The sequence below is a fragment of the Coregonus clupeaformis genome, chromosome 9, assembly GCF_020615455.1.
Source record: "Coregonus clupeaformis isolate EN_2021a chromosome 9, ASM2061545v1, whole genome shotgun sequence".
Classification (NCBI taxonomy): Eukaryota; Metazoa; Chordata; class Actinopteri; order Salmoniformes; family Salmonidae; genus Coregonus; species Coregonus clupeaformis.
Genome location: NC_059200.1, coordinates 31,134,818 through 31,148,039, shown reverse-complemented (window position 1 = coordinate 31,148,039; position 13,222 = coordinate 31,134,818). Strand labels below are relative to the sequence as shown.

Genomic DNA, 13,222 nt, shown 5'->3' with positions numbered 1-13,222 from the left:
CCAATCTGCACAACTGTGTGATGGCATCGTGTCAAAACCCTGTGGAACATTTCCGACACCTTGTAGAATGCCCCGAAGAATTCAGGCTGTTCTGGAGGCAAAGGGGGTGTCCAACCCGGTACTAGATGGGTGTACCTAATAAACACACATACTAACGCATATCAGTAATATCCTGTTTATTTGTAGTGATGTTACATTAGTGATGGAAACTCAGCCATAATGAAACCTGACTAGACAGAAGTATTTAAACAGGACTGATACTACAGCTTAACGATACATGCATTATGTACATGTATATAGAAGTATACCCTATGACCCCAGACCTAGCCTGTGAGGACACTGATGAGTGTGAGCGGGGGCACAGGCAGAGCCCTGAGAGAGCAGGCAGGCAGGCAGGCAGTGGGGCTGTGTGCTGCTGGATCAGCATTCCTGACCAATGCCAGGAAGAGGATGCTAAGCCCTTTGGCCTGTGCTCTGCTCTGCTCTCCTCTCCAGTGGTGGAGGGTGTGGCTCAGTCTTCCCTGTGCCTGCTTTTTTTTAATTTAATTTCATTGTCCTCCAAGTGGCGGCAGGTAGCCTAGTGGTTAGAGCATTGGGCCAGTAACTGAAAGGTTGCTGGTTTGAATCCTGAGTCAACAAGGTGAAAAATGTGGCTGTGTCCTTGAGCAAGGCACTTAACTCAAAGTCACTCTGGATAAGAGCGTCTGCTAAATTACTAAAATGTATGTGTTGCTGAATCTCCTCTCTGCCAAGGCATGATACTGCCTCCCTCTCTGCCTCACTTCTCTGACACTTACATAACATGGTTCATACAGTATGGCCATTCAAAAATTATCTCTGGTGAAAGATTATCTGTATGGAGGTCTGTTTTGGATTGTCATTGAGTAATCCAGTGATGAGGGTGTGAGGGCAGCAGTGGGCCACTGTACTGACGTCACAGCGTTCTGTGTTCCCCTCAGGTGTGCAAAGAAGAATAAGTTGTTCCTCAACGTTCAGATCAATGGGAATGGCTGTGAGGTCTCGCTCTCCCGCTCCCCCCACCGGTCTGCCCGCACCCCCGGGGCTTCCACCCCTGCCCCCGCCACCGCCCCCTACACCCTACCTGGCACCCCTACTCTGATGGAGGAGCATTCATTCCACCTCAAGAGTGAGTACACATACATTTTGACTTACCCCGCTATATGTAAGGAATCTTCACTGAAATAGATTGGTAAATGCATGGTGAATTACTCAGATGGAATGGACCGTTTGTGTATGTGTGCTCTTTTTAAAGAGCCAAATGTATTTCCCAGTAGCTGGCTGTAGGGCCACAGTTGCCATCCCAGTCTGGCTCAGAGTGTTTCAGTCTGTTCCATCTGAGGGCTGTGATGTGGGGGGAGGGAGCGTTTTCTGACCTCATCGCTTCTAGAGAAATGACATTACTCTTCCAATTCATTCGACAGCATAGAGCAAAATCTAACACTCCCACAAAGTCGTGTGAGTGAGTGTGTATCACCTACCAAACCAACGTCATTAGGTCTCACTCAAATTGGTTCTAACTTGTAAAATAAACAGTAAATGTTTGTTTTTTTGGTTTGGCACATAGTGTATGTGTCCATAATGATTCATGTGTAGGAGAGTCACCTACCGAACCAACGTCATTAGGTCTCATGCAAATTCGTTTTAACTTGTAAAATGAACAGTAAATGTTGTCATTGTTTTGGCACATAGTGTGGCAAGTTGTAAGCAACCGCAACACTAGGGTTGCAAAATTCTGAGAATTTCCTGGAGTCTTCCAACTGGGATTTTTGGGAAAGGTAACAATATTTTGCAATTCCCTAAGCACCAGTGATTTCATTTTGATAGTAGCCACTAAACTTCATAAATAAATTGCCATATTTGTGCTAATACTTAATGTTTAGACAAATCCTCCTCTGTCTATATTTGTTTGACTACTAGTGTTTGACATCTCTCCTCTCTCTCTCTCTCCCCCCCCAGATAACATGGGGTTGCACCGTGGCTCTCCACAGACAGTGAGGAGAGACATAGGCCTGGCCGTCACTCACAGGTTGGTGACTACCTCATGTCATACACCTTTAGGTCAGAGACTACCATGATACAAATGTAAAATATACTTTCAAGCCACAGTAGAAATGGCAAAAAACGATTGATGGTTTATGTAATTGACGATTCTGTGTGAAGGTTTTCCACCAAGTCGTGGCTGTCTCAGACGTGTCAGGTGTGTCAGAAGAACATGATGTTTGGGGTGAAGTGTAAACACTGCAGGTGAGTGGAGTAGAGAGAGAAGGAGAGGGAGGGGGGCTCTCTGAGATGTTCTGGTGTTGGGTTGAGTGTCTGTACAATGCAAAAAAAATACAACTTCATCTTCTTTTGGTGATCAATTGTTCTCTGATTGGTTGTTTCCTGTCTGCAGGTTAAAGTGCCATAACAAGTGTACTAAAGAAGCTCCCTCCTGCAGAATCTCTTTTCTGCCAAGTAAGCCCTTTCTTGCTTCTCATTTTCATCCATGGATTCATGGTTTACCGATTTGATTCAACAAGTGTTAGTTTAATGGTCCCAATCTCTTCTTTCCAGTCACCAAAATCCGGAGGACTGAGTCTGTGCCATCTGACATCAACAACCCTGTGGATCGGCCATTAGAGGCACCACAGTTTGGCACACTACCAAAGGCCATCACCAAAAAGGTAGAGACACCGTCTTAGATATTACATCACAGCTTTGATGATAATGATATGCATGGTGCTGTTAGGACAGACAAGTGTGTTATTGACTCTGATCAGTGTGTATTTCTTCTTCTTCTCCTTCTCCCAGGATCACCCCCCTGCGCTGAACCAGTTGGACTCCAGCAGTAACCCGTCCTCCACCACCTCCTCCACACCATCCTCCCCTGTCCCTTTCCAGAACCCTCCCAGTGCCACCCCGCCCCCCAACTCCTCGCCCAAGGTCCACCGGGACAACCGCTTCCACTTCCCAGGTAGGTCCCTGACCGTCACTCACACACCTATACAAATACATAAACACACACAATCACCTCAACAAATGCACACAATCACCTGGAGTCTCTCCCTTTCTCTCTCTATCGCACTCTCTCACATGCAAAAACACACATGAATATACACACATGGATATACAGTTGAAGTCGGAAGTTTACATACACCTTAGCCAAATACATTTAAACTCAATTTTTCACAATTCCTGACATTTAATCCTAGTAAAAATTCCCTGTTTTAGGTCAGTTAAGAATGTGAAATGTCAGAATAATAGTAGAGAGAATTATTTATTTCAGCTTTTATTTCTTTCATCACATTCCCAGTGGGTCAGAAGTTTACATACACTCAATTAGTATTTGGTAGCATTGCCTTTTAAATTGTTTAACTTCGGTCAAACGTTTCGGGTAGCCTTCCACAAGCTTCCCACAATAAGTTGGGTGAATTTTGGCCCATTCCTCCTGACAGAGCTGGTGTAACTGAGTCAGGTTAGTAGGCCACCTTGCTCGCACACGCTTTTTCAGTTCCGCCCACAAATGTTCTATAGGATTGAGGTCAGGGCTTTGTGATGGCCACTCCAATATCTTGACTTTGCTGTCCTTAAGCCATTTTGCCACAACTTTGGAAGTATGCTTGGGGTTATTGTCCATTTGGAAGACCCATTTGCGACCAAGCTTTAACTTCCTGACTGATGTCTTGAGATGTTGCTTCAATATATCCACATAATTTTCCTTCCTCATGATGCCATCTATTTTGTGAAGTGCACCAGTCCCTCATGCAGCAAAGCACCCCCACTGCATGATGCTGCCACCCCCGTGCTTCACGGTTCGGATGGTGTTCTTTGGCTTGCAAGCCTTCCCCTTTTTCCTCCAAACATAACGATGGTCATTATGGCCAAATAGTTATATTTTTGTTTCATCAGACCAGAGGACATTTCTCCAAAAAGTACGATCTTTGTCCCCATGTGCAGTTGCAAACCGTAGTCTGGCTTTTTTATGGCGGTTTTGGAGCAGTGGCTTCTTCCTCGCTGAGCGGCCTTTCAGGTTATGTCGATATAGGACTTGTTTTACTGTGGATATAGATACTTTTGTACCTGTTTCCTCCAGCATCTTCACAAGGTCCTTTGCTGTTGTTCTGGGATTGATTTGCACTTTTCGCACCAAAGTACGTTAATCTCTAGGAGACAGAACGCGTCTCCTTCCTGAGCGGTATGACGGCGGCGTGGTCCCATGGTGTTTATACTTTGTACTATTGTTTGTGCAGATGAACGTGGTACCTTCAGGTGTTTGGAAATTGCTCCCAAGGATGAACCATATTTGTGGAGGTCTACAATTTGTTTTCTGAGGTCTTGGCTGATTTATTTTCATTTCCCCAGGATGTCAAGCAAAGAGATACTGAGTTTGAAGGTAGGCCTTGAAATACATCCACAGGTACACCTACAATTGACTCAAATGATGTCAATTAGCCTATCAGAAGGTTCTAACGCCATGACATCATTTTCTGGCATTTTCCAAGCTTTTTAAAGGCACAGTCAACTTAGTGTATGTAAACTTCTGACCCACTGAAATTGTGATACAGTGAATTATAAGTGAAATAATCTGCCTGTAAACAATTGTTGGAAAATGTACTTGTGTCATGCACAAAGTAGATGTCCTAACCGACTTGCCAAAACTATAGTTTATTAACGACATTTGTGGAGTGGTTGAAAAACAAGTTTTAATGACTCCAACCTAAGTGTATGTAAACTTCCGACTTCAACAGTACACTTAACCACACAAGCATGTCCACTGCACACAAATAAGCCAGCATACTCCCACTATCAAGGGCATGCTTGCATTGTGTTCTTGATTACACAGAAGGTCTCCCTGAGTCACATTTCCTGTTTAGCGAACTTTGAACGTGGAATGGAATGGCCGGGCAGCAGGGGTCGTCCTCCCTCTCTCTCTACATTAATACCGCTCCTCTGGGGGGTGGGGGTGACTGGGGTTGTTTTAACGGATACTCTAACCCAGAGTCTCTCTCTCCACTCCATGCTTGTTGGTTCTTCCCTCTCTTTTCCCTAAGCTGCCTGCTACTTTCAGCATAGACAGAAGTTTATCTTCCCTGGTGAGTTTACAGTACGGTCCCAGACAGACTGTTGTACTGCGCTCACACCTGCCAACGTCCCCAGCCCCAACCCTGTCAGCTCTCTCTATCTCCTGCATGTATTCACAGGCTTAGTGAATTACGTGACCAAGTTGTGCATTTGTCAATGTTTTAGAATAATGTGTTGTGCTGTGTGATATTTAGACTGCATTCATTGTCTCATGTGGAGATGGGTCTCTGTGCCACCTGCTGGGGAGTTTGAGAATTGCATGTCTTGTCATATTGTGGTTGTGGTGGTGGTTGTCAACACATTGCTATGGCAAAGCGACAATATAAGCGGGCAAAGGAACTACAGCAGGGACGCAATTTTGTCTTTACAAGCAAAAAGCCACCATTTTTTATTACATACTGAATATTTGTATTTCTTTCTCCCAGATGTGTCCAGTTCTACTACGTTGCACTCTGAAGCCCTCCATGACACAGTGTAAGGCTTGCCTGTCTATTTAATTTATCAATAGTGTTTTAATGGTACAATACTCTGACATTGTGACTGTGGTTTACCCTGTCCCAACAGTGAGACTGAACCAGCAGATGACATGCACGCTGAACTGGCCGAGGATGAGGACGGAGAGGTATAAACTGAGTGTGTGTGTGCGAAGTAACTGTGACACATGCAGATACATGCCCAAAACCCAACATGCATGAATGTCCTACAGGAGGAAGAGGAGGATGAGGAGGTGGTTGAACCTGAGATCGACCCAGACCCAGTAGTGGAGGAGGAAGATGGGGAGGAGGAAGATGATGATGAAGATGGGAGTGGGATGAATGGGGGTTCGGACGGTGAGTGTGATGGTGATGAGTTGGATGACCTGCCCAACTCACGGGGAGGTCGCTGGAAAGGCCCCATCTCCCGTAAGGCCAGCCAGACCAGTGTCTACCTGCAGGAGTGGGACATCCCCTTCGAACAGCTGGACCTGGGAGAGCTCATTGGGAAGGTGATAGGGCAATACAACACACTCTTTTCACTGGATCAAAAATATTGAATGATCTACATTTGCATCGAACTATCAGTGTTTTCTGTTTAAACCCATTTAAAGTGTGTTTCTGAAACTGTCATTAAATCACTCCCTCCTTCACTCCAGGGCCGTTGGGGCAAGGTACATAAGGGCCGTTGGCATGGAGAGGTGGCCATCAGGCTGCTTGAGATAGATGGGAACAACCAGGACCACCTGAAGCTGTTTAAGAAGGAGGTGATGAACTACAGACAGACCCGTCATGAGAACGTGGTCCTCTTTATGGGGGCATGCATGGCCCCGCCCCACCTCGCCATCATCACAAGGTAGGGGGAGGGGCTAACTCGCATCCAGAATCAATACTTATCTCTTTGTTATATTCAGTCAACCATAGCTGTTGTTTATTTGTTTTGTTCAATTTTTTTATTCAAATGTTTCTCTCCAGTTTCTGTAAAGGGAGGACGCTATACTCTGTCGTTCGAGACACCAAAAACACACTTGATATAAACAAGACGAGGCAAATTGCTCAAGAAATTGTAAAGGTAAACTTCTGTCCCTGTTCAATACTTTCACATTTGTACAGGTGTGTGTGTGTGTGTGTATATATGTATGTGTGTATATATATGTGTGTGTGTGTGTGTGTGTGTGTGTGTGTGTATGTGTATGTATGTATGTATGTATATATATATATATATATATATATATACACACACACACACACACTACCAGTAAAAAAGTTTGGACACACATACTCATTCAAGGGTTTTTCTTTATTTGTACTATTTTTTACATTGTAGAATAATAGTAAAGACATCAAAACTAACATTTTGAGAGAAATAAGCTTTTTGTGCATATGGAACATTTCTGGGATATTTTATTTCAGCTCATGAAACATGGGACTAACACTTGTTGCGTTTATATTTTTGTTCAGTATAAATGTGTAACGTATATTTACTTTATGTCCTTATTTCCGTCCTTCAATCCACACAGGGAATGGGCTATCTGCATGCCAAAGGCATTGTCCACAAGGACTTGAAGTCGAAGAACGTCTTTCATGACACCAATAAAGTCATTATTACAGACTTTGGTCTGTTTGGGATCTCTGGAGTGGTTCAGGAGGGGAGGTAAGGACTCTGCATATTGGTTCCTACATCAATCGTCTCAGCTGGTGGATGCTCAAATCAAATCAAATTGTATTGGTCACATACACGTTTAGCAGATGTTATTGCAGGTGTAGCGAAATGCTTGTGCTTCTAGCTCCAACAGTGCAGTAATATCTAACAATTCACAACAATACACATAATACACACAATCTAAAAGTAAAATAATGGAATTAAGAAATATATAAATATTAGGACGAGCAATGTTGGAGTGGCATTGACTAAAATACAGTAGAATAGAATACAGTATATACATATGAGATGAGTAAAGCAAAAATATGTAAACATTATTAGTGACTAGTGTTCCATTATTAAAGTGGCCAGTGATTTCAAGTCTATGTGTATAAGGCAGCATCCTCTAATGTGCAGGGTTACGTAACCAGGTGGAAGCCGCCTAGTGATGGCTATTTAACAGTCTGATGGCCTTGAGATAGAAGCTGTTTTTCAGTCTCTCAGTCCCAGCTTTGATGCACCTGTACTGACCTCGCCTTCTGGATGATAGAAGGGGTGAACAGGCAGTGGCTCGGGTGGTTGCTCAGTGGGTGACTGTGTGTGTGTGTCTTCCTTCACAGGCGAGACAATGAGCTGAAGCTTCCACATGGCTGGATCTGTTACCTGGCGCCAGAGATCGTACGCAGGATGAGCCCTGGAAACAACGAGGACCGCCTGCCCTTCTCCAACGCTGCAGACGTCTACGCTTTTGGGTATGCTCTTAGCACATTCTGATGTACCTTTTCTTTATCATTGATAGCACAATAGTTTTTCTCTCTATAAGACTGCATCAGTTTACAGTTAACTGGCTCTGGGGAATGACCATATTGCTGGTTGCCCCCATTTAGCACCATTTGGTACGAGCTCCAAGCCAGGGACTGGCCTATCACCAACCAGCCTGTGGAGTCTACCATCTGGCAGGTGGGGAGTGGTGAGGGCATCAAGAAGGTCCTGGCAGAGATCAGCCTGGGAAAGGAGGTCACGGTGAGTGGAGGGGTGAAGCACTGCTGTGTGCCAGATCATATTGTGGTGGAATCATGCAGAAATCTTTGCACATAAAAAAAAATCAAATTTGCATCTTTCTTAATCCCCGCATTGCAAGCGAGGATATTTTCTAGGCTAATGCTAAGTTAAGGGATGGCCTTGTTAGAATAGAGGAGACAGTAAAGCTGAGTACAGGGTAAATCTCTGCATTGTGTTGGCACGAAGTGAGGACATTAATCCCTCCTGTGTGTGTGCAGGAGGTCCTGTCTGCCTGCTGGGCCTACGACCTGAGGGAGCGGCCCACCTTCACCCAGCTGGCTGACATGCTGGAGAAGCTGCCCAAACTCAACCGGAGACTGTCCCACCCTGGACACTTCTGGAAGTCTGCAGAGTACGTATCCTAGAGGTAGAGGTGGAGGCATGGGAGGAGGATATGTCCTGCCTGCCCTCCCATGCACTCTGAACCTTGACTGGGCTCTGACTCGTCTGGAATGGACTTGTGTATAAAACAAAGGGGTTCAACTGAAGGCATGTAAAGGAAGAACCCCAGATTGCTGTGAGGTATTAAGCCCACTGATGTAAAACTGATGGGGACTAGGCAGGGTATGCCTGAGTAGACTCTTGGTAGTAGTTTATGTTCATGATAGTCATGAGCCACATTAGCATCTGATGGTCCACTACAAATACATTGACCACTGTAATATGAGAGACGGTGGTTTCGAATGGTGAAACATTTAGCATTTAGAAATGAACCATATGCGATGCTAAGGGAATGTTCTCTGTTTTATCTTCTATTTCCAAAACTCTATCTCCCCCAGGATGTGACTGTGAGTTGAGTGCACTTTTCTGTTTAAAAGCATTGTTTTGTCCCTCCCTTTCCTGGACATTTTCTTGACCTGCTCTGTACCTCTACATCTCCCCACCCCTCTCCTCTTCTCATATGTTAGATATACAGTACCTGGTCCAGATTTCTCTCCACCTTTACTCCTCTCCTACCATCTCTCTCCTGCTCGTTCTCTGTAAATTTGGACCGACTTTGGGAAACCCTGTGCTAGTGGAAACTGCTTGGCTACTGGTCTTCTGTTTGTATTTAATCACAAGCTGGCCTCTTCCAACACTATCAGTAATGATACCACAGATGCCCCAACAAAGGCTGTCTGCATAGCATGCCAGAGCTTGAATGGAAAGAGAAGCACTTACCAGCTTGCTTGGTGTTTGCCATGGTCTGTTGGGACACTTTGCGTGGACTTGTGAATCCTGAAAAAGCTTTCTGTGAGAAAGCTCATCTGAGCTTTCTGTGGTACAGAAATCTGTCCCCTTGTTTCATGTTGAAGTATTTTCCTGTCTACTCTACTGCGCTGGCCTTCTTCTCAAATCATTCTCTCTTAATGTTACACTTGTTAGTATAGTTTCACTAACAGTCTCTAACCTCCTTGTTTTCCTTTGTTCTCTCTCTCTTTCTGTCTTCCTAATATAGGTTGTAGCCGTCACTATGAAACATAAGCAATGCAAAACAAACAAAGCCTGGGTCTGCCTTGCATGCTCCTGAAATCCTTAACTCTTAGGATTGATCAAAGCATTGACTCTGCCTGATACAGACACTGCTTCCACTAACCCACAGCCTGATCTTACATGTCTATTAAACTGTAGTGTTTCCTTGTGTGGGAGAGAAGGGTGCTGGACTGAGGAGATCGAGGGTAGTGCTTCACTACCTTTCCTTCCTTCGTCTCAAAACTTCTTGCCTTCATTTTTATTTTTTGGACTATCTGAGACTTGTGAGTAAGTGGTTCGTGGTGTCTGTGCTGAGACTGACTGGTATGCTGTTGCCTGTGCCTTGTGGCTGATGGCTGGTCTGCTGTGTTCTGCTCCGTCTGCAGCCTGCCCAGCTCCCAGACGACGTGGCCCAGACACTCGTTGGGCCAAACCAATGGTTTTAACTCTTCCTATCACAAATGGTCCTCTGCATTCACTCCCTCCTCCTCTTTTTTCATTGTGGTCTTGATGCTTCAGGCTGCTTGAGTGATGTAATCCAACTGCCTCTTGCCTCTTAGCTCTATGCAGTTTTTCGATGGCATGCGCTGCGACACTGTCACCGGGCTGCCCCATGTCTGCCTTCTGGTCACTCACTACCTGTAAACATTATTTCAAATGCAGAAAAAACTATAAGATACAAACTGTCACCTTTTTGTTGTTGGTTCCTATTTAGAGTAATCATTTTTGCAGTGTTAATTTTTTTGTTCCATGAAAGTTGAAAGGACAAAGGTCTCAGGAATTGGGAGAGCATTATTTAATTGACTCTTGCCTCTGTGTTGCTTGTCTGAGTAGAATCTGATGAAACCATACATTTTAAAATGGCTCAGTGCATAAATGAAGAATTAATATGTTGAAACCGCAGTTCACAGGAGGTGTCAGCATGCAATGGGACCTTCCTCTCATCATCTCACTGCCCACTGGAAATGGAATTCTGTTGGTTATTTATGACTGAAGGTATTTGATGATGAAGTGAGTGCCCTGATTATTAAAAGGCATAAGAGGGCGCCATAGAGAAACAAGAGATGCCTTCTCTCAGCCTGTGAGTGGTGTAGAGAGGTAGACCTTTCAAGTAGTTTAGTAGATTCCTAAACAGCGCAAAAAAATTTGAACAAGAACCTGCCGCAAAAGTGTCCTATAATTTACTCCTTAAACATAAACTTCTTGTGCACGCTTGTGTGTATTATGTTTGTGATTGCTAGCCTCAGTTGGTGTGCTTGTATTTGTGTTTGTTTGTGAGTGTGTATGTGCGAGTGAGTGTATTGTATTGGAATATGTAGGGTTGATTTAGTGAAAGACTGCAGTAAATGGTATATTGACGATATCAGTGGTGTCTAAACTAGACATGTATATACATTATTTAATGTACAGCTAATTAACACAATTGTTTTAATATTTGTACAAACATTTTATATGTACTATACATCTTTGCATTTTTAAATAGGTACTGCTCCCCTATTACAGATGTATATATCTTTATATTTTTTAATGTACAAAATACTGTAAAAATACTGTACATTTTTTTTCGAATGTTTTTTATGTCATGTAAAAATTCATATTTTTGTATTGCATGTGGCTACCATTCTGTAAACACAGTTTCTGTTTTCATCCTTGAAAGACAATAAAATGAAGCTTGTCATGTGATAATTTATGTTTGAGTTGAATTTAATAAAGTATTTGAGTTATGTTATGGAATTTTACAGTCAGTTATATTTACGGTTAGTGTCACCAAATATATTTATAACTAATCCCTTTCTGTCTTTGGTGTCACTGGTAACTTGATATGTGCCCTTGGTGTGATATGGTAATCATTAACACAAGATATGATGGGGAGTAAGGACATTAGGCCATAAAAACTCATATCTAACTGATTCACTCATCTGTACACTAGTGTAGTATGTTTCATTCAAAATACTTTTAAAAAATGTGGTGTGTATTCATGGTTTTAGTTTATGTAGCCACTTCCCAATTCAGCAAGGCTCTCATTGTTTATGTTTAAATAGTATTGAGAATGTATTATTATAGATAAGACATCATAGATATACTGTACGTTTGAGGACACATGCAAAATCTGATCAGATATAAATGTAGTAGGTATGAGGTAACACCTAGTGAAAGAGAGCAACCCGGCGAATAAAGCAGCCCAAGAGTTAACACACAGGAACTTTATTTAAACACACTGAGGAAGATGAATATGGGGATGCACATGGGGATGAGAAGTGGGAAAGGTAGTGGTTCTGAAACAGGAGAAACAGAGGTAATGAATCCACTGTACACAATACTATAACTGATAGCACAAGCAGAGCAACAAGGCTATTAAAAAGGGAAGGACTGTATGAAAATGTATATGCTACCTGCACATATGACGATACAGCTATACACAAAGGCAGCATACAACAATAGATTCAGAGTGTTTAATAGTTACATGTACAGGGGTTGCAGGTGTGATTGCAGGGTACAGTGAAATAAAATAATTTAAATGGTAATACAAAAAAACAGAAATAGCACTATATACTGTACATCATAACTGTAGCAGTGATTAATAAATACATGACTGTTTAGGGGGGGTGGGGGCCAAGTGAAATAAAAACAAAAATTATAATTTAAAAAATCTATAATATACATATTAACAACTGCAACAGTGATAAATGTCCTTGGGGTGGGGACAGAATAAAAGTATGTTGGGGGGGGGGGAATGTCCATAGGTCTGTGGCAGTGGAGTTGCCGTATCAGGCTGTGAAGCAGCCCGACAGGATGCTCTCAATGATGCTCCTATAGAACACTGTGAGGGCCCTCGGGGACAGGCTGAATTTCTTCAGCATCCTGAGGTTGAAGAGTCGCTGTCGTGCCTTCTTCACCACAGTGTCTGTGTCACGATCGTCGTTACAGGAAGCGGACCAAGGCGCAGCGTGTGAAAGAAACATGACTTTATTTTATAAAGTTTCTAACAAACAAACAAAACACGACTCGTGAAGTCCAAACGGTTACACTGACCGACAAGGAACAAAAACCCACAACACCCAAAGGAAAACATACAGATTAAATATGGCTCCCAATCAGAGACAACCAGCCCACAGCTGACACTCGTTGCCCCTGATTGGGAGTCATTATCTCAAACATAGAAATGAACCCAACAGAAATACAAACATAGAAATACACCCAATGAATGAACACACCCTGGCTCAATATCCAGAGTCCCGGAGCCAGAGCTTGACAGTACCCCCCCCTAAAGGCGCGGACTGCGACCGCGCCTCAATAAGGGCTAAACAAGGGAGGGCTGGGTGGGCATACCTCCTCGGCGGTGGTTCTGGCTCCAGCCTAGATCCCCACTTCCTCTCCAACCCCCCAAAGTACCCCTGGTCCTGTCTAGCCCCGCTGGCCGGAGCCGGACTGACGACACGCGCCCCTGGCTTGGTGCGTGGAACAGGAATGGACCGGAATGGCCTGGCGACGCGCACCACAGACTTGGTGC

General features: G+C 43.7%; 1 protein-coding gene across 5 annotated transcripts in view; it reads left to right on the top strand.

The window, feature by feature from the left end:
- The window catches only part of LOC121573752 (kinase suppressor of Ras 1), a 54,980-nt gene extending 43,540 nt beyond the window's left edge, over positions 1-11,440 (top strand). The window contains exons 5-22 of one of the 5 annotated variants that reach the window (XM_041885968.2): positions 960-1,147; positions 1,978-2,047; positions 2,182-2,265; positions 2,414-2,475; positions 2,575-2,684; positions 2,812-2,974; positions 5,052-5,093; positions 5,508-5,556; positions 5,647-5,704; positions 5,789-6,067; positions 6,215-6,411; positions 6,531-6,627; positions 7,076-7,209; positions 7,818-7,949; positions 8,085-8,220; positions 8,478-8,611; positions 9,039-9,047; positions 9,698-11,440. In XM_041885968.2, the coding sequence (XP_041741902.2) occupies positions 960-1,147; positions 1,978-2,047; positions 2,182-2,265; positions 2,414-2,475; positions 2,575-2,684; positions 2,812-2,974; positions 5,052-5,093; positions 5,508-5,556; positions 5,647-5,704; positions 5,789-6,067; positions 6,215-6,411; positions 6,531-6,627; positions 7,076-7,209; positions 7,818-7,949; positions 8,085-8,220; positions 8,478-8,611; positions 9,039-9,045 (1,942 nt within the window). In that variant the 3' untranslated portion in view covers positions 9,046-9,047; positions 9,698-11,440. Of the gene's footprint in view, positions 1-959; positions 1,148-1,977; positions 2,048-2,181; positions 2,266-2,413; positions 2,476-2,574; positions 2,685-2,811; positions 2,975-5,051; positions 5,094-5,507; positions 5,557-5,646; positions 5,705-5,788; positions 6,068-6,214; positions 6,412-6,530; positions 6,628-7,075; positions 7,210-7,817; positions 7,950-8,084; positions 8,221-8,477 lie in introns of all 5 variants that reach the window. The other 4 variants (XR_006002089.2, XM_041885970.2, XM_041885967.2 and 1 more) reach the window with 4 other exon arrangements.
- The last annotated feature ends 1,782 nt before the right edge of the window (positions 11,441-13,222 follow it).